The sequence below is a fragment of the Lissotriton helveticus genome, chromosome 11, assembly GCF_964261635.1.
Source record: "Lissotriton helveticus chromosome 11, aLisHel1.1, whole genome shotgun sequence".
NCBI classification, from domain to species: Eukaryota; Metazoa; Chordata; class Amphibia; order Caudata; family Salamandridae; genus Lissotriton; species Lissotriton helveticus.
In genome coordinates this window covers 923323921-923348270 of record NC_136072.1, presented here as the reverse complement: position 1 = coordinate 923348270, position 24350 = coordinate 923323921, and the positions used below count along the sequence as shown (strand labels likewise).

The 24350-nt window shown below is 45.3% G+C and overlaps 1 protein-coding gene across 18 annotated transcripts in view; it reads right to left on the bottom strand.

The window, feature by feature from the left end:
* MTMR3 (myotubularin related protein 3) overlaps positions 1-24350 on the bottom strand; it is a 1335997-nt gene that overhangs the window by 636125 nt on the left and 675522 nt on the right. For all 18 annotated transcript variants that reach the window (XM_078667211.1, XM_078667215.1, XM_078667214.1 and 15 more), the window contains one exon: positions 23106-23219. In XM_078667211.1, coding sequence (XP_078523337.1) covers positions 23106-23219 — 114 coding nt within the window. The remainder of the gene's footprint in view (positions 1-23105; positions 23220-24350) is intronic.

Here is a 24350-nt window from a genome sequence, read left to right as displayed (position 1 = left end):
AAAACCAAGACTCTTGGCTGAGGTGGATGGAGCGGAAGGTGTTCCAAAATCGGCAGCCCAGAATTTCGAATTCCAGGGATTGTGAGAGTCACCAACTCAGATCAGTTCTGTTTTGTCAGGTTTCAATTATAGATGATTACTGTTCATCTAGTTACGTATATATAGCATCCTTGTCTAGAAATTAAGGATGGAGTAATGGGTGTTATCAATGGTAAAACATCAATTGTAAGTTATCAGTAACAAAAGGTACACACATTTCTTTCTCCTAGAGACTGAATTATGCAACCTGATCGCTCGGAAATTGTTACAGTATGCCAATTTCATAGCCCTTGGTGATTTTAATCTCTATGCGGGTGATCCCACTTGCCAACAGGCCTCTCAGCTAGTAAGGTCACTTAGTGGAGCTAACCTCACTCAACATGTAAACGCCCGGACACACAGAGCTGGCCATACTCTGGACCTTATTTTCTCTAGGATCCGGACTATGAGAGTCGAGGCTCCTCTTTGTTTGGCATGGACAGACCACCATATGGTCACTTTCTTATTCAGCTTGGGGATTACACAGCGTGAGGGAAGTAAACAGACGGTGCTGAAAAAAATTGGAAAAAGGCTACAACCGATAGCTTGGACCCTGTGTTCCTAGCAAAAGGACCACAGAGTACGGGTAATCCGAATGAGGACGCAGGCACGTTCAATTCAAGGATTACCTCTGCCCTGGATACAGTGGCTCCTCAAAGCGGTGAGAACTGTGAGAGAGTCTCCATCAGCCCCATGGTTCTCGACGGAACTTAAAACTGATAAGATTAGGTGTAAAACACTTCGAACAACTTTGGAGGAAAGACTACTACACGTAGGCCATGATAGCATATAAGGAAGCCTTATATAAAATGCGAAAAATTATGAGGGCCGCTAAAAGAGAATTCTTAATCCGGCACATTGAAAATGCAGAGATTACGAGTAAAGAAGGAAAGTAAAGAGTAAAGATCCTTCACCAGTCCATCACCTCTGGAGGAAAAGATTCTGTCCTTCCCGTGCCTATGCACTGACATCTCAAACTTCTTTGATGAGAAAATCAGGAAAGCCTATGCCTCCTTTAATGATGGAGAGCATATGGTGGCACCTCAAGTAGGGGACAGGGTAAAATCCAGTGGAACCCTCTGAGTTCTGCCCTATATCCCTCCAGGAATCCTTGGCTGAAATAGTAAAGTTCAAGCCAGGTTCCCAGTCAGACCCCTGCCCACCCAAGCTATTTAGATCATTGGCTCCCTGGATCAATTCAGCTTTAAACCTCATCTGGAATACATCGCTATCTTCTGTCATCTGACTGGATATTTAATTAAAATTGCCAATCAGCAATATTTTGGCATGGTTAATTACTAGTTGTGAGATTTGTTCCCCCAATAATTGGGGGAAGAGACACATATTATGATTGGGGGGGTGGTGGGGGGGCTATACAGCAGTACACAGACTACTAGAGGGGTAAGGGCAGAGTCAAGTTTAATAACTACGTTTTCCAAAGAGGTGATATCTAGCGCGGTGAGGGAGGTGAACTTCAGCCCTTAATGAATTATGGCTGCCACTCCTCCTCCTATTTTCACTAAGGACCGGATGGCCTGGAGAAGGTTGCAATTGTTGGGGAGAGAGGCCAGGATGTCAGGATAGGACTCATGCGAGAACCACGCTTCAGTTAATAGAAGTAGGTCTGGTTTGGCTAAATCCAGAAGATGAAATATGTCCAATTGATATTTTACCAATGACTTAGAATTCAAATATAATATTGTTAATTCGGTCGTCCTAGGACTATCATGCCTCTGGTTGATATCTTCCATGAGAGGCAGCAGGTTGAGTTCAGGGAGGGAATCCCTGATTTGTATAACCCCCAGCTTTAATAGTCTGGAGCGAGTGGTGGGATTAAGTGGGTAATCTTTAGCGTGCCATCGTTTTAGTTTGGTAATCGAGTAGTTTAAAATTCGGGCATGCGGACTGGCCCCTTGCCCCGGACGGACGCAGATTGGGGTAAACGGGCTTGCCTTTTGTGCGCCTTTGGAGCGCCGTCGGCGCTCCCGTGCTGCAGGCGCTATTAAATGGCGGAGTGCAGCTAATGACTCCCCCCCCCTTACCCCCACAGCTTCCCCCACCCACCGTGATTGAATGCCCCAACTGGGCTAGAACAGGGTAATTAGCTGGCGTTGGGCTCTACACAAACCGGTAAGCGTCAGATTCAGAATCAATAACACATAGCAGTAAGGCAAATCAAGTTCATGCAGCACAAGTCACAAATGTTAAAATGTTAAAAGCGATGTGTGGCAATACCTATAAAGCTCGCTGCCGCACTGTGCCAGTGCAGCTAATGGATCCTCTCGGCCACACGGTGATTGGATTTGAACACCTTCTTAAAGTACTATGAACACCACTCTTTAGTCTTTAGATACTTCCATTGCCATTCCAATATGGCACCCAGAAAAATAATTGTTATAGAGGCTTCTCTGCAACACACATGCAGGTGAAGGTAATCAGCTGATTAAGCTGGCTATTTAAACTGAGCCCTCGGCTGCAATGCTCATACGAACATTGGATGCCACGCTTTCACGCCGGCCAGAATACAGCTCAGAAGTAAATTGAATATGCTTGCTTTAGAAGGACAGGACAGCGCTCCAGCTCAGCTGGAGAGGAGTATCCTATCTGTTTTTGACAAATGGAAAGGTTACTTTCCATGCAGGGGAAATAATCTCAGCCCACAGTGTTTTTTTCAAGGCTCCTTATCTAATAGGATTGGAACAGGGTTAGTGTCTGTTTGAGGAAAACTTTTATCTGCCTCTTTCCAAAAGAAAGCATTTATAATGTAGCAAGGACAGCTGTTGCCAGTACCACCTACCAAATGCTTTCTTGTTGAAGTTATGGTTTTTGCCCGGGTTTTGCATTATATAATATTTCTTAGTAACATAGCAGTGGAGAGTGTAGGTCATTTCACCACTCCATGCACCCAATTTGCTAGTGACACGTCTGATAATGCACACAACTGAATGATGTCTTCAACTATAGTTGTGGAGTGAACCTATTTACTAAACATTTGGGTTCTACCAAGAAAAAGTCTATATAATTAAATCGTTATACACACACAGTAGAATAATATTATTATTATAATTAGTTACATTTATAAGGTGCATCAGCTACCCAAAAAGGGTTTCCCAGCGCTGGCAGACCACACAATGTATAACAGCTTAAATGATTACTGGTTAAAAAGCCACGTTTTTAATGATTTGGGAAATTGGACATACACCGTTTTGTTACGAATAGATGTGGGAAGGGAATTCCAGAATGAGGGACCGAGGTATGCAAACGATCTGCCGCCCATCCGAGATAGTCTGACTCTGGGCACAGAGAATTTCCCTTGAGTAGATGAGCGAAGGCATCTGGGAGGCACATAGGGACAGACAAGAGACTGCAGATACTGAGGGGCTACACCTATTTTGATTTAGAACATGTAGCTCAGGGCTTTAAACTTAATTCGGTTCTCAACCCTGAGCAGTGTAGGTCCCGCAGATGACCAGAGATAGAGGTGGCTCTAGGAACTCGGCAAAGTAATCTTGCAGCAGAGTTCTGAACCATTTGTAGCCTGCGAGTCACCTCCTTGTTTGACCCTAGGCAAAGAACATTACCGTAGTCCAGTCTTGAGGTGATTAGTGCCTGGACTACAATTCTCTGGGTGGCTCTGGTAGCATCCAAATGATCTTTTTTAGCCACTCCAGGATAGTAAAACATCTGGAGGCCACCTTGACAGCTTGATGTTGCATAGTTAGCGAGTCATCAATGAGGACACCCAAATTATGTACTTGATGGGAGGGTTGAGGAGGTGCACCCATCTCACTAGGCCAATGTTGTGGGCCCCAGAGAGCTTGGTTTTTATCCAATATCAAGACCTCAGTCTTCTCTCTATGAAGCTAAAGGTAATTAGCCTGCATCCATGATGCAATTTTTCCCAAGCCCAGCTGCAGGGGGAAAACTCAGTCGCATTCTCCACAAAAAGAGAGAAGATAATCCGGGAGTCGTCTGCGTAAGAGAACAGGGACAACCCGGCATCTTCAGCAACATCAGCTAAAGGTCTAACGTACAGATTGAATAGTAAAGGGCTAAGAATGGAGCCCTGAGGTACCCCGTAAGGTGAAGGATGGGTGTCTGAGCTGGCTGTTGGCGTAAAGTCTTGGACAGTATGGTTGGCAAGAAATGAAATGAGCCAATTTAGAGCTGAACCGCAGATGCCTAATGATATTAATGTTTTCTCTAACACGGTGTGAGACACCGTGTCGAATGCTGCACTTAAGTCCAGCAAAAAAAGAGCCAACGTATCCCCAGCATCCAGGTGAAGACAAAGTCTTTACATTACCCCAAGTAGAGTTGTTTTCGTTGACAAACCGGCTCTAAAGCCCGATTGGGATGGGTGAAGGAACTTTTGTGATTCTACAAAATTAGAAGGCTGAGCATAGATGTGCATTTCTAAAATTTTAGAGAAGGCAAGCAACAAAGAAATAGGCTGATTGTTAGAGGGCAAATCGGGATCCGCGTTGGCCTTCTTCAAAAGGGGGAGCACCATGGCATGCTTCCACTCTGGTGGAACTGTGGCTTCCTGGATGGAGGCATTCAAAAGATCCATAATTACAAGCAGAGATGGTGGCTCAAACTGCTTGAGCACAGAGATAGGAAGAGGGTCCTTGGGCGATCCCGACTTGACGCTGTCTAGAAGACATTTAAAGGAAGTTGTTTAGTAAGGGCCATGTGTCCAGATTATTAGAAGGTGCACAAGGCACCCTATCCTGATCAGGGTGAGTATTGTCAGCTTAGGGCAGTGTGGATACTGGTTGGGGGGGAACTAGTAAGTTGCAGAGGAGGGGGGCTGTCACACTGCAAACTCACCATTTCCGAGTATATTTTCTCTACTTTATGGACAAAGAAGGTAGCCAGATCCTCGCACTGCCAATTATTAAGTGAGGGGGGCATAGATTGGGTTTCAAAGCCCAAATAAATACTGTTTTGGAGCAGTTCAGAGCACCAAAGATGGTTGTTGATATGTACTCGGCGCGAGCTGACCTGCAAAGATTGCGATATTCTTTATGGGCCTTTTTATAAACAGTTTTAGAGTCGGAAGCATAGTTCTTCCTCCACCTTCTTTCCAGCGCCTTACATTTGGCTTTCTCCATTTTCAGTTTTTCAGTAAACCAGGGCGCTGGAGGAAGATCCTTATTGATCCTTTTTTGGGAAAGAGGGAGACACTTAACCGCGACGTGTCAGTTTAGCAGAGTGGGCGTGGCCACGTTGGGCAACGGACGTGCACAGCACTACGAAGGTAGTGCGCGCGTCGGTCGTTGGCCGACAGAAGCACCCAAGGGGTTAACAGTTAACATTTAAATCTATGAGAATAGGAAAATAACTGAATACTTAGGTTTTATCCTTAAAAATTTGACAAAAGTTAAAGATTACACATGCAGTGAAATAATATGATGCACTTTATATTTAAAATTAATGAGAATAGCAATTATCATTCATTTTGAATGCATGATCATCGGGCCTGCATTAGATATGAGAATTTAAGGGACTTGGCTTTCTCTCCTTCCATTATAGTGTCACTAATGGAATGACGGGACCTTCATGTCACTTATACTGAAAACTTGGGACATGAAGAAAGCTTAAATTCCTTCAATTACTCGTCAGACCTATTAAACAAGATAACAGGTACAAACAAAAACTTGTACAAACAAAAACTTGCTCTAAATTTAGGACCCCTTGTACACTATGTACACAGTCTAATGGGGCTTTCTTTTCAATTGCCTTCAATAGATAAAACAATAAATTGCCTGATTATAAAAGGAGACACTGCACCACACGAAAAATCCAACCGAGGGTAAGAGACATAGGGTTTTGTTGTTTTTTGGTAAGAATTGTTACTTTTATATAAACGCGTGAGCGGCGCACAGAGCTCCCAGCTGCAGCCCGGGGAGGACGTGCGTTGTGGCGAGCCCCTCTGTCCCAGCGAGCAGCCCCGGGGTCCCTGGCCTGGTTCCCGCGCAGAGACGAGCAGCGGCGGCGGCGGCTGGACTCCGGGTGTCTGGATTGTGTGCACCTGCCTTCCAAGTGTCCCGATTGCCGACCGTAGCAGAGAAGAGCTGACCTGTGTACCCGAGGGAGGAGGCGGAAAACCTTCAGCAGTTACACTGCCACCGCCCGGTCCTTCTCCGCCGCTTCACCACTACTGCACGGCCGCTGTGTGGGGAGGACCGAGGGGAGCTGGGGCACTACAACTCCCAAGCTTCCTTGCGGCGCAGTGACTGCCAATGCGCGCCAGGAGGCGCATAAAGTAATTATAAGTGCCCGCGTTGCGGGAGCGCCCGGGCAAAGGGCGGGCCCTCTGTGGCCCCCAGAGGACCGAAGAGGACGGGGCGGGCCACCCCCTTTTTGCCTTAACAGAAGCTGTGGATAGACCATCGGAACACACCCCAAGGTACTGTCACTGCACCAGCAGTTTTTCCTTTTGCTGGGTTCAGCGATTGTGGCTAGGCAACATCAGTCTTGAACTCTCTAAGACAGCAGTATGAGTCACAGGGGGAGAAAAGCCAAAACGCATGCCACGCGATCTAATACTAAACTGCAGCCAGACGATCCCCAGCCTCTACCCTCTCTGACTGCTATTGATAAAATGCTGCAGCAAACAATTGGGGTGGTTGCCAATGCCATCGAGAACACCGAAAGAAGGCTGTCACTAACACCATCATTCCCACTCCAAAACCAGGGAGGGAACCTGACGACCAACACGACTGATGCCCTAGAGGCTAACTCCTACTTATCATCATCTTATTCTGAGTACCTTGCAGCCAGGTGCCCCTAGAGATGTCGGCAGACATCCCCGACCCACCCATCATCCTTGCTTCTCCGTCCCCAGTTAAAATACTGGAAAGCAGCAAAGCACGCCATAAGAAAAAGAGCACTAAAGAGCGCTCCCACAAGAAACTGACTAAAAATAATTTGGCAAATCACAACCTGGTGACCCCCACAGTCAATCCATCGACATCACCTGCAGGCATCCCTTGCTGGGTCACCAATATGGTGGCTGACCTGCAAGCATGCCTTGAGAGGACTATTGTGGTCCAACTTAAACCCCTGGTATCGAAACTGGATAAATTACTGGCAGCTGTAAACGCTAAGGGGGTTGGATTAACAGAGACATCCAACTGCCAGGGACGTGTCGCACCTTTAGTCCAATGTCCCAAACTCAACAACACTCTTAAGGGAGGGGAAGCCGGGGGGAAACCTCTAATGCCACAGTCTACCATTACTGTAACCCCGGCTAGCACCTCTAAGCAGATATCGGCCATCCCACGCCCCTTGCCTTCTACCACCATCCAGGGCCAGGCACACCAAGCCGCGGCTGGAACAATTTCATCCAAAAGGTGGCTGTAACAACATGGGTTGCTATCCCCCACCCTGTATTTTGCCCAATCGGCGGTTACCCAGGGAGAGTCCACGTAACTGTAGTACTTTCTTCCCTCTCTCACCGCACTGGAATATGTTCAGTGTGCTGGAAGAGGTGGATTGACTCAGTATCAAGGGTAGCCACCCTCAACAATTGGAAAAGGAATCCCCAAATAACGTAGGGCCAAGGGAGGTTAATTCCACACTTCCCTCACCCGGCGATGTGCCAAAAATCCACGCCCCACCAATGGGGACTTCCACCAATAAGGGGATCATTGTAACAGGTGTCTCGGGGGAAAGTCCAGATGGGAGTTTAAAACTTATTTCCTGGAACATAGCTGGCCTAAAAAACAAGTCGCTTAGTCCTGACTGGGAATCCTACATGGCGGAACACGACCTATGCCTGATGCAGGAAACATGGGCACTGGAGGAAAGTAGGAGCAACACCTTTGCAACGTTTGATGTCCCGGCTGTGTCTCAAGGCAGAGGTCGGCCCTCAGGCGGGCTTTCTACCTGGATTAAACTTCACTTGGGGATCCAGGCAACCCAAGTTGCAACCAATTCCCGGGACATCCAGTGTGTCCAATTAATAACTCCCACCAACTCCAAAGTAGCCCTAATAAATGTCTACTCTAGGCCCTCCAAGAATGGACAAAAGTCTAAAACAATTATAGCTCTGAATACCTTTATTCATACCCTCGACCCTTCCACCGCAATTATCCTCGGTGGAGACTTCAATTGCCAATATGAGCCGCTGGGCAATCTGGAGTTGGGTGAACAGGATGAAGTGGATGCATTGTGGCATATTCCAGAGCCCAACGCTGCCCAGCCTAGAGTATGGACCCCGATGGCCATCCAAATTAAATCCCTTACCCTTGCAACGTCCCTGCAGGCGTGCAATGGAAGGCTAGACCCAGATCGCCCTGCCTTAGCCACTTATAATAAGTCCCGGCAAACCTCCATCATTGACTATGTCATGGTGGAGGCAAGCAACTGGGATAAGCTAAAGGAATTCAGGGTTGTGCAGAGGCACGACAGCGACCATAATGCCCTTGTACTAACCCTCAAACCCGGTTCCTTTGGCTTCGCCAATCCGGCCGCTAACTTTGGCATAATTCCACCCCAATTGGTACCAACTAATAATAAAAGAAGGGTTAAATGGACCCACCTTGTTGAATCACCTTCCCAGCTTGCGAAATTATATCAGTGTGCACTTCCTCTACTAACGCAGATGGGCGAGCCAACGCTAGCCAGGGACCCAGTCGATATACACACGCAACTTGCAGTGGCCTTGGGGGAAGTTCTCTACCCTGCGTGTAGGAACAAACTACCTGTGCCTAGGACACACCCCTGGTTTGATGCCGCTTGCAAGAAGCAGAAAATTCTGCTTCTGGCGGCTATTAAATCTAGTGATATGGCCAAAATTAGGGCAATTAGGACTAGGTACAAAGAAGAATTAAGCAGGGCTAAGAGGGAGTGGGAGGAGGAGAGATGGGAACTATTGAGAGGCGCCTTGCAGGCAAGGGACTCCAAATTATTTTGGGCATTAGTATGCACTGGTTTAAGCAAGGGTGGGGAGCTATCTTTGCCAAATATTGCCCCCTCTGTTTGGCAGGCACACTTTGCGGCCCTCTACTCTAACCCCGAATTTGACATCACAATTTGCCCGACTTGGGCTAGGACACTTGAACCGGTCAGTACACCGCAGCCTTTACTAGACCAAGGTCCCCCGCTTGAGTGCCGGCGGCGAGTGGCCGCCGGTTGGGATAGCTCATGGGAAGGGGAGGGATTTGTGGTAGAGCTAGGCCAGGGAAATACTGAGACCATTACCATCAAAGAGGTAGAATCAGCGATAGCTAGGCTGCTACCGAACAAGGCCCCCGGCCTGGATAGGCTGCCTGGTGATCTATTTCGCTCACAGCCTAAAATCTGGGCCCCGTACCTCACTGTTCTGTTTAATGCAGTCCTTGATGGACTAACCCCCCTGACACCTGGGTTGGTGCCGAGATTGTCACCATTTTTAAAAAGGGTTGCCCCCTAACCCCAGCCAATTATAGGCCAATTAGCCTTTTGGACACCTCACAGAAACTAATGGGCCGAGTCCTGCTAGATCGGTTGCAAGGGTGGATGGAGGACCTTAAAAACTTAACTACCCTCCAGGCAGGCTTCAGAACCGGAATCTCGACCCTGGACCAAATATTTAGGCTCCAGGTCCTCTTTTGGAAGACTGTCCAGGTGGAGGGTGGCAGCCTCTACCTCGTCTTCGTGGACCTGCGGGCCGCTTTCGACCTTGTGCCCAGGGAGAGTCTGTGGAGGGTTCTGAAATGTCTCGGCCTCCCACCCTACCTCCTAGATGTCTTGACACGCCTGCATGTGGGGAATTACGCCCAAGTGAGGTGTGGCAGGAACGGAGATTTATCCCCCCGCTTTCCAGTCAGGAGAGGTGTACGGCAGGGCTGCGTCTTAGCCCCGACGCTCTTCAGCCTGTACATTAACGGCCTGGTGGGGGATTTACTCAAGGTCAGGGATAGTGATGTCCCCCGGTTGTCCACTGGCCGGGTGCCCGCTCTGATGTTCGCTGACGACACTTTGTTGCTTTCGAGAACATTAACGGGCATCCAGCGAGTTCTGGACGGGTTTGTGACATTCTGCGCCTCGCGTGGCCTAGAGATCAACCTGGGTAAAACCAAGTTTATGATCTTTGGACCCCCGAGGCGCACCCGTCCAGTCCCCACTCTAAATGGGACACCGCTTGAACGAGTGAAAACTTTTGTTTATTTGGGCGTCACCCTAAACGAAGACTTCACCTGGGGCCCCCAGGTTGCTAGCTCCACCCTGAGACTTTCGCAGATCACTGGGGGTATTTGCAAGTTCCATAAGTCAACCATCTTCAGACCAGTTTCCCCTGCTCTTGAGATCTATGGGGTCCAGGCAAGACCTGCTGCAACATACGGAGCGGAGCTCTGGGGCCATACGAACACACATAGCCTACTGAAAGTGGAGCAGGCCTTTATGAGGAACTTGGTGGGTCTCCCCCAGAGCACTCCATTGATACCCTTGCGATTGGACATGGAAATCGAGCCCATCACTGAACTACTCTCAGCACGTCCGCTTCTGTACTGGAGAAGGCTCTGGACTGTCCCAGAGCTCGAGGACTACAGAGCGGAATTCTCAGTGGTCTGGGCTACCCTGAAAGGCAAGCGTATACCGTGGTTACAGCACATCAAAACTCTTGCTCAACAAATTGGCCTCCCCCAATTGTGGGAGTCCCCTGAGGTGAGCTGTGCGGCGGTCCAGAGGAAAGAACTGGTGGCCATTGTGAGACATTTTAACCTAAGTCTACTGTGTAGTGCGACAGTTATGGGAAGGCTTACGAAAGAGTTCTTACAGGTCAAGCTGGCGCCTCAGAGGGAAGAATTCTTAGACCTAATACAGCCACCGCTAGCAAGGAAACTATACACCCAATTAAGGCATGGCTGCTTACCCATCGGGGCACTGACTCTCTCTTGGTCAGGGAAAGAGGATGGTTCCTGCCCAGCATGCAATTGTACTAAAGAGGACATTGTTCACATTCTGTTCTTTTGCCCGGCGTATAGCAGTATACGTAGATGCTGGATGGTACCGTTGTGTAAAAACTTGGGATTAAGCCAATGTGCCCAGGCCTGCAGGATCCTAACCTATGAAACCTCTCCCGCCATTGTCTTCTCGGTTTCCCGCTTTTTACATGGAATGTGGCGAAGAATGACTTCTTTGCTTAACTAACTGTCTTTTTTTTAATTCTTTTTTTACTGTGATGGCCATTTCTTGATAACTTCCAATTTAATATTGTCTTATCTTAAAAACTCTATTTATATTTTTATTATCTATGTACATATTTTATCTGTGCTTTTATGGTCTTTGACCGAAATAAAGTTATCAAATAAATACGATATAAACGCTAGGTAAAATCACATTGTTGGTACAAATGGATTTGGTGTTCCTTCCAACCAGGCACACTAAAAACTACTAAAAATAAGTGAAAAAGTTAACAATGCTTATGCAAATGATTGCGGATAAAGTAATTTCAGATAATATGAAAAGTGTCAATGTCAGCAGGAATTTTCAAAGTTCTATCTGGATCTGATATTAATTTCTGTGATAATTTTTTCCGTGTACACCGGTATTAATAAACAAATGTAATGTAATATGATTTCCTAAATAGAATTGGATTTCACGGTATTCCAGATATATTCTGTTCTGTGTATATGGGCTTTAATAGGAAAATTCAGTGCAATATGAATTTCTAAAAATACAGGTTTGAAAAATTAAATGGATTATTTAATTTTTCTATATAATATATATGTAATAAATTTATGGAAAGTAATTTTGTATATATGTATGTTGTTTGTAGCCCTGAAGAAGTCCGCGAAACGAAACACGTGGACTACGGTTTTACCTTGTCTGAAAAAAGAAGTCTCCAATAAAGGATTTAAAGAACAGCCATGCTGAATTGCCATTTCTGTTTTGATACTTGATTTATGAATGAATGTTTCACCTATACCAAGGATTACTTTAAAAAAAATGTTAATTAATTTACTAATCTAAATTAAGTGCACTGGACCACAGTGTTGTTTTGGATGCCCTTACTGGGTAATAACACGGAACATAGCCAACACAACAGGTAAGAGTGTCAGATTCAGAATCAATAAAACATAGCAGCAAGTCAAATCAATTTCATGCAGGACACACCTTAGAATTATCCCCAGTCATCAGACTGGATCCGGATATTTTTAATGTGCAGTACCCCTGCACGATGGTAGGAGTCGTCGCTCAACTCCATGTGGCATTGTTGGCGTCATCCACATCGGAAATGATATACCCTGTGCCTATATAGGGGCCACCCAGATGCGCTGGGGTCAGGTACTTTTCGTGACTTTCCACGCCAGAAGCACGAAGCCACCGAGTATACTGTCCACTAGTGTGGAAAACTAGGGCCCTCAAAGGGGAAAGCCCTGGCCCTAGAAATCCGTTTGCAGAGTGGGGAGGATGGGTGGGACGGTAAGGAATCTGCAGATAGAGACTCTACAAAATAAGGAGTTACCTAAGGTAAGTAACTTGTTCATCTGAAACTTCTAGCTGTAGATTCCTTACCTTAGAATAGATGCCCAAGCAATACCTCCCCAAACAGACCAATTTCACATGAGGAAATCCTGCAGTACCAAACAGGCAAAATGCTCATCCCTACAGACCAGACTGTCTAGGCAGTAGATTTTGGTGAACATGTGCGAGGAAGACCATTTTGCCACCTGGCAGAAGTGCAGGACCGGAACTCCACGTGTTAACGCAGTGGTGGCAGCTTTAGCTCTGGTGGACTGAGCACGTAAACCCTCTGGGGCTGCTTCTTAGCCAATGAGTAGCACATCTTTGTACAGAGCATAATCCAGAGTGAGATGGTCTGCTTCTGCATGGCCCGTCCTTTCTTCAGTCTGACATACCCTAGGAAGAGTTGGTCTTCCACTTGGAGCTCTCCTGTGCGTTCAAGGTCTAACAACAACGCTCTTTTTGGGTTCAGACGGTGAAGTCGCTCCACTTCCTTTGAGGGATAAGGCAGAGCGTAAAAAGTAGGAAGAATGATCATTTGGCCAATATGAAATAGTGACCTCTTTCAGAAGAAAAAAAGCACTCGCACAAAGCAGCAGTTTGTCTGGGTAGATGTTCAGGCAGGGCCGGACTGGCCTTAGCGGGCACCGGGCGGGAGTGTGGATGTAGGGTGGGTGCAGATTTTGGGCCCCTGGGGGCTGTTTTTGTTACAGGGCCGTTTTTGCAGCTGCAAAATGGGCACCTGTAACAAAATTGTCCGAAACCTCCCAGGGGGGCGGCCAAGCTCTTTGCCAGGGCCAGTTTTGGTTCCCAGTCCGGCCCTGTGTTCAGGTAATGAGTCTGGTTGGCAAGGCCTGAAGCTCACTGAAAAATTAAGTTGAGAATCTCGGAGCACAAAAGCTCGATTCGCTGTGGCAAACAGGCAACAAAGCTGACAAATCATTTTTTACAGGTGGGCCACCAGCCTTCTGACATATTTTGGACAGTACTTGATCAGCCATGGATTCCTTCAAGTACCACTGATGTCTCAAAATTTTTGTTTAGGTGTGAACAGAAGTGGGTCTTCAGACTTAAAACAGATAAAGTAGGTTTAAATGACGAAATCCCCTGGATGTCACTGTAAAGATTCTATATCATAGCATAGTTACAAAAATGAATCTGAAAATATCTAGATCTTTTGCTAAATACCGCTGTGATCACTAATTTCAGTCTATAGAATAATACACTACTTTGATTCTGTCAACCTCTTTATCAGAACAAGTTAATTATTCCAAAATTGATACTAAGTTTACAGTGTGTATCTTATATTCAGGTGTTTATAATAATAAGCCTGAATGCAGTTCATTAAATATATGGTATGGTACATTTGATGTTGTACTATTTGCCCCGAATGTAAGACTCGATGGTTTCTGAGCATCGGTCTTAGGTGGCAACAATAAAAACGCAATAGCATAACAGCCCATACATCATGATGTGCGGTCGGTACACCTTCGAAAACACAGAGAAGCCGATTTTGTACTATCGGGTTAGAGTAACTTTTGGCGATAATTCTTGAGCTTGAATTCCTTCAAAATGAATTAAAATACAGGATCTGAAATATGTAATTTAGTTTTGGTGTCTCGTAGAATCAAGATCTACATGGGATTCGAACCGCGGTCCAATGCGGCGAGACCTGAGAAACTACATTACCCAGATAGCCCAAATACATCATGACGTCATCAGGCTCTGTGTGCGTGACATACGCCCAATGCGGAAATGGGAGATACATTTATTCTCCGCCGGTACACCGAGTCGGTTCCTCCCCACGAAAGAGCTTCAGAGGGAAGACCGGTGTACCGACGGAGAGGTAGGCACACAACCGAATGAATGTGTGTGTGAGATTGAGCGCTGTGTGGTATTTTGACAATTCGAGTTTAAAAAGACCGTTGCCACCAAACTTGAAAGCTTAACAAACTACAAATAACTCCTGATTTTTGGAGTATTCTTTTCCAAAACTAAAAATTTCTGGATGTGATCAGTAAGAAGACATGGTGCCTATGAGAGGTGTGTGATATACTGGATGAATGAGGAATGTGAGGATTTGTGCAGTCATGTACAAACACTGTCTCTCTGACAATTATAATTAATTTCTTTGTAGTGCGGTGCACCCACTACCTGAGCTGGTGCCAGGTGGGGTGGGGTGTTTCCTTCCCAACAATCGGGTGAGTGAACTAAGAATTTGTATTGAAATAAAATACATTTTTCTACATATTGGCCAATAACTTTTTATGGTCCTTGAACTGATTTGCATAGTTCTATAATGTAGGCACGACCATGTTCGTTGCTTATCATACAGTTTTTAACCTATCTATATGTACCCTTATATTCTTCTCTCATTTTTCTGTTCTAGAACGGGAAGACGAGTACACATACACTTATCAGGTGATATGGTCTTAATTTGTATATAGCAGTAGCACTAATGGTCCTGATGAAGCAGCAGGAGTACCATTTGCTCCAGTGACTGCAGAAACATGTCGACCTTACATCTTATGTTTAGCGGTTATTTGTTCACACTGCTAATTGCACTGTTTTTATTGATTTAGGAGTGTTAGGGCATATATTAAAGTTGTTCTTTTTCCCTGATCACGACCTAATTTTAGAACCTTTTCTTTTCCTTTTTTCACTTACACCTTTTTCTGAAGCACTGCTATTCAGTTCCCCACAAAACACATCATCTTCACTTCTGTGGTACAGTAGTTAGGACTCCCACTGACCTGGTTATATCATCTTCCAGGTCAGTAGAGGTTTCCGTAGAATCTTGAGCCATACAAGAGATCCCAGATGATGAAGGGCGGTCTCGATGGTGGACTGATGGGAACTCGTTTCAAGTGGTAACCTTTCCCTTTTCTGTTGTCTATTTGGGTACATATCTGGTTTATTTAGACTCACTGTTAAGGTCCCACTGAGGCATAATAAAGGGAGCAGGAAACATATTGGAAACCTTTCAAAAACCTATGTACAACAGGGGATTGGAAAAGGGAAGGTTGGTCAGGCAATCGCAGAAAAGTAGATACTGCAGAAAGATATTCCTTAACTGAGTCCAGAGGAGAGCCCTGCTGGGCAAGGGGAAGAACAAACTGGAGAACATGAGAAAGTGGAGCGCAAAGAGGGTTAACTTGTTTCTCCGGACACCATGCCATACGGTTTCCCCAAAGGCAGGCATACACCGTCTTGATGGAGGAACGCCTGGCTGCCAGAATAACATTACAGATTTCAGGCGGAAGGTTGAAATCTGTCAACTGTCGCCGCTCGATCTCCATGCAAGAAGGCAGAGGATTGATGGGTTTGGGTGGTGAACCCTCCCCTGCTGCTGTGACATAAGATCATGCCAAAGTAGCAGTCTGATTGGAGGACCAATGACCATGCTCAACACCTCGGGATACCGGATCTGGAGCCACAAGAATGAATAGGGCCCTGTCGATTATGTCGGAGCAAAAGCCGCCTTGGAAACTCCAGCGCATAGAACTGCTGACATTGGGCATTCTTGTTAGTGGATCTCCCCACTGCTGAAACCGACCTTCCTCTACTTCCAGATAGAGACGCCATTTGTGATCCGTGAGGCATCATCGGCTGAATCATTCCACTCTCATGTTCAGAGAACCAGACAGATATTAAACATTCAAGGAAATGCCCTATTGTTCAAGCCATGTCCAGAGATGCAGGGCTCTTTAAAAAGGGTCCAGGACCCCCAGCACCCTGTTTGTTGCAGGACCACATGGTGGTTGTGTTGTTCATAAACACATGCACTAATCTTCCCTGATGGAGGGTGGAAAGGCTTTCAATGCCAAACGGATAAGCTGAAGCTCCAACAGTTTGGTGAGGAGTCTGGATTCCACCAGAAACCAGAGTCCTCTGATCTCCACCTTTCCCAGATGGCTGTCCCAGCCCCGGAGTTATGCATCTGTCACTATTGTGAGCACTGGTTGAGTAAGGGAGGGGAGTCTGCTGCTGACCCAATCACAGTCTGTTAACCACCTCAGCAGAACTTTTGCAGTTCCTTCTGGGGTCTGGACCATGTCGGAGAGAGTCCCCTGATGCTGCGCTCACTGGAACTTCAGGTCCTACTGCAGAGCCTGCATATGCCAATGGGCACGTGTCATCAGCAGGATGCAGGAGGCCTTGAGGCCCAGAAGCTTCAGTCAGTCTCACCGAAATCCAGGATAGAGGCTGCAACATCAGTATTATAGCCGGAAATATCCTGGACTCTTTGTTTATCGAGGATTGGCCCAAAACTGCACTGTGTCCAGAACCGCTCTGATTAAAGGAAGCATCCGAGGAGGAAGTCAGGTGTGACTTCGCACATTGATAGTGAACCCCAACGAATACAGGAGGTCCACTGTAGTCTGGAGGTGGGAGACGACAGCCTGGGACGAGCCCGCCTTTAACAGCCAGTCGTCAAGCTAGAGAAAAACTGGCACCCCTGATATCTGCTGATGAGCTGCAACCACCATCATAAACTTGGTAAACCCCTGAAGGGCACTATTGAGATCAAAAGGGAGCACACTGAACTGAAAGTGCTCGTGGCCTACCGTGAGCTGCAGATAAATGTCTGTGGGCAGGGAGGACAGAGATATGGAAATAGGCGTCCAACTCCAAAGCTACCATCCAGTCTCCTTGCTCCAGGGCACATAGGACTCGAGCTAGAGGGAGTATTTTGAACTTCTTGAAGAAGTTGAGAGCAGATCTAGGATAGAACAAAGGCCTCCATCCTTCTTGGGCACCAGAAAGTAGGAGGAATAACAACCACAACCCATTTCTGGCATAGGCACCCTCTCTATGGCTCCTTTGGCCAAAAGAGCTGCCACTTCCTTGTAGAGAAGCGATAAGTGGACCTCCGTCAGTTTGCCAGTGAGACAGGTGATGGTGAATCCTGCTTCCCACTGAGTTCCTATGATGGTAAGCAGGCAGACGAGGAGAGTTTGGAGGCTGATGGGGCGTTGGTGGTTTGATACGACTGCTGGCCACCCAACCCACAGGGATGACAGGGATCGCATCCACAGCCTCGCAGAAGTAGAAAAGCTTGCACGCCCCTGTGGCTGGATGGGTAATGACCCAGATGTACACCCCAACCGTGGCCAGCAATGGAGTGAATGGCTGATTAAGGGTGACGAAGGGCCAATGAAACAGCCATGGACTTGGCCATAGCACTGCTGTCCTTAAAGTGCTCCAGCGCTGAAGAGACAGGAGCCATCAAAGGGCACGGTCATAAGAGAGGATCGAGAAGTCAGACGTTCAATCAATCAATCAAGGAATTGTAAGCGCACTACTCACCCGTGAGGCTCTTCAGGCGCGGATGAAGGGGGGTGCGGTGGGGGGCTAAGCAGCCCCGTTCAGTTGCAGCATCTCTATAAAGATGTTTGTCTTGACTGCCACTGAGGGTAAACTAAGGTCAAGGACCTCAGCCCCTGTCCACACCACCATAGCAAAGGACGCTCCCTCCTCTGTGGCCACAGTAGGGGGAGAAAGCATTCCAGCATCTGTGTATATGTCCTTTCTCAAAGTTGGTACATGTAGGAAAGTAGGATCTGCTTTCATGCTTACCCCCACTTTTTGCTGGTGTCAGTACGTTTTTTTTTTTACTAGTCTGGCTGGGATACTGCTTATATCGAGGTGACTACACTAAAAACCTATAAGTCACCCCTAAGGCAGGTCTTTCAATCCTAAGGGCAGGGTGCTAGGTTGTAAGTGTGAGGGTGTACTGCATGAGCAGGACACCCCCTGTAAACCCCAGAGTCGATTATCCAGGCTTTGTAAGTGTGGCAGCCATTTTGATACATATAGTGGCCATGCATCATTACGCAATGGCTAAATATATAGTGTCTGCGCCGAACCTGGGCAAGTTTTATATCAAATATGTTGGAATTCTATCCCAACAACGTTACCGGTGTTGGGGTATGATTCCTTGCACTGGGGGACTCCTTCGGGATGCCCCTAGTACTCCTGGTAACAGCTTTGCAGGGTCTGTCACCAAACTAGTGCTGCTGCCGACCACAGACACAGTTCTGCCCCCTCCACTGATGCTGAGCTGAGCAGGGGAAGGTAGAACAAAAGGTTTCCTGTCACAGGAAGGTGTGACCACCTCCCAGACATGACTTAGTGTACTGGGCTGGGGTGGAGGTGCTTGCCGGCGCCTCCAGACTGCTTTGAAGGGGACATTTGGTGCCCTCCTTGCACGCTCTAGTTAGAACCAGCATGGAGGCCTCCGCTCCCGCTCTGGCGTGAAACATATGGCTTTATGGGAGCGGGTATTTGGGCATTTCATTTCTGAACCACAGTGGGCTGGCTCTGGGGAGTAAAACCTAGTCTCAATCTCTCAATGTGGATAAGAGAGTCCCACTATAAAGTACTATATGATTGGTACCAGTATACTACCAAACTGCGGAAAATCTTCCACAACACCTCAGACTTCTGCTGGAGGGGCTGTTAAATACTGGGTGACTTTAGGCACATCTGGTGGAATTGTCCTAAAATTCGCCTATTTTGGACAGAAAAACTAGCCCAGAGCAAAGACATTCTGGTATACTCAATCCTGGATGACCCAGGCTTTTACACTCTTAGGACTGTGCAAAGACACCCTCAAGCACCAGACCGTGGGCGATTGGTCCATACTTTGGCTAGGGCTTAGCGCTGCAAAAGTGGCGTTGGCTGCTGCCTGGAACGGCACACCGACTATGGCAGGCTCTCACAATGTAGCGCATGGCAGACAATCGCTCTGACAACTTTAAAAAGTTTGAATATACCTGGGGGCCCGCTGTCCCCTAGCTCACCAAAGGTCTCCCGGTGTATGCATGCTAAATCCAAACAAGGGCTCTCCATCTCTTGCAATTCTAATACTGTCCAGCCTAGAAGATCACTGGTGGATTGAGAACCCTCTCTACAGACAATATATCGAACGATAATAGATACAAATTACCAGCCGCATCCTTGAACACTAGATCCTATTCCCAAGTGCCGCTAGTTGATGGGTGGTGGGGTGGGGAAAATGGGGAGGCTTCGGGGAAAATGGTGACTTGTTATGTATGCTTACAGTGCCATGATTAGACAATGTTCCTATTAGTTTGATAAGCTTACAGAAAGCAGCAACTGATTATTCCAATAGACACCATGTACTATGATGTAGGGTCTGACGAGCAAAGCACTGTAATGCTGAGAATTTTGACAAAAAAGAAATGAAAAATAAGTAGATGCGAAGAGCTCCAGATCCACGTCTCAAGGCGCAAAAGAACTAAAAAGCACATGGGCGATACTCATATGTGGCCCTGCTCGTCACTTTTGAGAGGAACGGAATCAGTGGGGAGTCACAAAGTTTTGAATCAGTGGTTAGAAGAAGCTATCAGAAATCTTCCGAAAGTGGAACAACGGCCCAGTTCTGAAAATCTGAGATTTTGGTTTGATTGTCAATACAGAGCAAATGATCATCTTTCTTTATATTTGACATCCCTGCTACATTCCAAAAGAAGGGAGATCTCAAGCTTTATTTCATATTCCTTATCAGTAGCGCTTGTTTCGGAATCGGCAGTATTTGAATTGAGCTTTTGTGGTAACATAAGACGTACGTGACCAAATATGTTCTCCCTTGACAAAGTACATAATAAGGATAATGACAAATCCCTCACCTGTACACCACTGCTGGGATGCGTTTCCAGGATCGAAAGCTGGCAACACTTTCCAAGTGACTGGCTTCGGACATGTCCGAAAGGATTCTATCATTGTGGAAACTGCAGCTCATGCAGATGGGCAATGAGGAAAGTGCAAACATTTGAATATAATAATACTGGGACATTCCGTATTGAATCTTTCATTAACTGTGAAACACCGTATGTTATATATGTTATTGCTTGCCTATGTGGTAAAATATACGTAGGCAGTACTGTGAGGAAACTCAAGACCGTATGATCGAACACTATCGAGCACTTAAGACTGGTGATACCAGGTATCCAATTTCCTCACATCTGATTCAAAATGGTAATGATACTGTAAGGCATACATTTTTATACCATGGAATCGAACAAGTGACATTAGATAGACGGGGTGGAAACAGGCTACTGAGTTTAAGACGCAGAGAGGCAAGATGGATTATGGTCCTTCGAGCAGTTGAAGATGGTCTTAACATAGATTCTGAGCTTCAATACTACTTAGGTGATCATTAAGATAATGAAACTATCAGTGAATAGAAAACATTTCTTTTAATTTGTTATATACTATTGGTATTTAACATATTGTGAAATTCGATAAGATGTGATAATACTTCTGCTTTTGCCTTTAATCCCCCTATGTTGTTGTGATCAGCATCTTATTACAAGTAGAAACTGTAATGGAATGGTATGTGGTACCGACAGCTTTGACACTGGAGGTCACCGCCACGCTAACTTTATACTATAAAATTCTTTTTCATTTTCTTTACCACTGAATTATACTGATAGACTAACCACTCCAATATGGCGGAAAGAGGTTATATATATCGCAAGTAGGTTCTGGTATCTACTGCTATGCGGATAGCATAAAACTAAAACAGCCACAATGGTATAATGATATTTTCGAAATGTAAAAAAATAATTCCTGTTACACGAGGTATAAATGGAATTTAACGTGTTGAATAATTCTCTCGTAAATATTTATGAAAATAATATTATTCAATTTACTCCTGTCGCAGACAATAAATATCAGCCCACAAATAAGTGTAAATAAATAATTCATGGCGAACAAAACTATCTGTAGATAGTTTTTCAAAGTAGCGCATTAAACCGCGTTACTACTTACACAAGATGGCCGCCATAATATACAGTAACACGCGGTACAGACTGGATACACATCTACTTAGCGAAGATGGCGCTCGAAATAGACGCCGGTAACTTAGAACACAGGAAGATGTAAGAGAAGATAGACACTCTTACAAGGTGAGTGTAACAGCCTCTATTAAGCCTTTAATAAACTGTGATATCTTAGACAATATAACGAATAGAGATCTAAAATTGTTCTTATAACACTTTTTCTATAGATTTTGATATATAAATAAGAGAATAAACAAAAAAGATACGAGAGATACGTGAGAAAGGAGACTAAGATTTTCATATGAGGTGAGTACTATTGTAATAACAGTTGTAAATACGTTTTTAAACTGTTAACCACAACACAGAATATAGTGGTAAGGTTCGACTTTTCAATTTACTCTCTTATAGTTGAAATACAGAAACTGATACCGCGTTCAAAGGAGATATTAGTGAACCACAGCGGCTTGATCGGTAAGCTATAATGTTTGATATGAAAACTATCAACACTCATTTACCAAGGACATAGACGTATAGTCACGTCCTCTTATTTTTACAGAACCTGCTGAATTAACGTATAAATAAATCTAAAAGAAACTGAAGGACTACGCTACTGAACTGATACCGAGAATAATAGAAAGGTAACAGAGCTTCACCGTTAGTTGTAAAAATGAGTCCGCTTTGTGGACCACAGGTCTAAAGACTTTGAGTAGACTGGTTTATATACTAACATAGAAATAAGCTGCTCTCATATACTCCCTATATAATTAAGTCTCACTACTATAGCTAATAGCTTACCTACCTGAGTGGGGTTAGAATGGCGGTGATTATCAGGACAGAGCGGGGGGTTTCCTAATACCGCTCCAGAGATTTTAAATAATGAGAAAATGCCTGATGTAATTTTCAGTTTGTAAAACCTGAGATATAAACAGTTTAATGTATGTATACGTTTACAGGCCCTTTACTGAAGGCGATAGACCCGAAAGTTTTTGATGTGTACCATTACTTGACACCGGGAATCACACCCTTTTAATTTTGAGACACTAATGTATTGGGAACTATGTGCCTTTACTTTCACCTAGGAGGTGTTAGATTAATTAACAATAATACTTTCTCAATATTGTACAATTAGGTGCATTTAGTTATGTATAAAAGTTTATATTTTACTCTTTTGGCTTGCAGCCCTGATGAAGTTGTTTTTACAACGAAACACGTGTCGGCTGACCTGCTCATAAGGCTGATCTGACTACAGTGAATATTGTGAATCTGATGATAGAATAGAATAATTGAATCGTGTGAAGTAGAATTGAAAATAAACACGGATCAAACTATACCAGGATTCTGGTGTCTAACTGGCTAACGGACAATTTATGAACATTGTGACTTTGGTGTTTGAGAGTGTAAACAATATATATACTATTTGCTCGGCAGGAAATTTGAATCATTTCAATTACCTGGAATCAGGGTATTAGTTAGGGAGACAGGTAACCTCCCTATTCTGCCTAGTAGCAATTGGAGCTATTTGTAACTTTAATATAGCCTAAATCACTAGCTGTGCGCCCTTTCACCTGTTGCCTCTTTTCTGTGACATTCCAAAAGAAGGGAGATCTCAAGCTTTATTTCATTTTCCTTATCAGTAGCGCTTGTTTCGGAATCAGCAGTATTTGAATTGAGCTTTTGTGGTAACATAAGACGTACGTGACCAAATATGTTCTCCCTTGACAAAGTACATAATAAGGATAATGACAAATCCCTCACCTGTACACCACTGCTGGGATGCGTTTCCAGGATCGAAAGCTGGCAACACTTTCCAATTCTTTGTCAGTAATCCAAGCTGGTACGATTAGTTCCTGAGGATAGCTTGCACATAGCCTGATGGAAGAGAGAGATATTATGGAAAGTCAGTCCTCAGGAAGAGAAAACTCAAGTAACTTTCATACAAAACTGGACAAAGTTAAATGAAGCTGCAACAAGGAAAAAGGCTCAAATCTAAAACCGGCAGGCCAATTAACCTTAAGGAGAATAAGTGTGCATACAGTATACTGAGAGAGAAAGACAATGGGCTTCATAAGGAAGATATAAGGGATGAGGAGAAAAACTTGATTGGAGCTAATGGGCTGGAATGGGACACAGTACATAATCACTGAAGGGTCATGAATGACAGCATCCCTGATCCGGACACAATGCTGTGATTCAGATAAAGTGTCCCCAGATATGAGAGGGACAATAAAGCAGACAAAACAGGAAAATCAAGCAGAAAAACAGGGTAGGGCTACAACTTGAAGTTTATACAAAATTGATTTTTAAGGAAGGTTGTAGCCAAACTGCAAATTTGAAAGTACACTACGCAACAGTGCCTTGAGACCCTCACGGGTGAGTAGCTACGCTATAAAACTCTAATTGATTGACTAGGTCAGTAACGATGGTCAAATCTGTAGTGAATTAAAATATGCATTGGGGAAGGTGCTTGGAGAAGATGGAACTCTTCTTCTCACTACTAGGTTCCTGAATACGGGTAGGGGGAACAGGTTTTGCGTTGTGTTTTTGTTTAACTGGCTTTATGCATTATTTCCTTCCTCTTTCTTTTCCTGTCTTCCACTTTTATGTATCATCTCTTCTTTTATTTTTCTTGTATATAATTCACTCCTAACGCACAAGTTACTTACCTTCGGTAACGATATATCTGTAAGAAACAGTAGTTAGTATTAGATTCCTTACCTTAGAATATCCCCAGGCGTCAGACTGGATCCGGAAAATTTTACGTAGCAGTACCCCTGCACGTCGGTAGGCGTCGTCTGCGGCTCCGCGTTCGTCGTCAGCGTCAGGATGACGTTGCCGGAGTACTTGGACGCCGCCCTTGTGCTCTGACGTCAGTTCTTATACACAGCTTTTCCGCGCCAGAAACGCAGAGCCATGATAAAAACCAACACTGGTGCCATGAAAACTAGGGCCTTGAAAGGGGATGACTTTAACCCTAAATATTGGTTCGCAGAACAGGGAGGA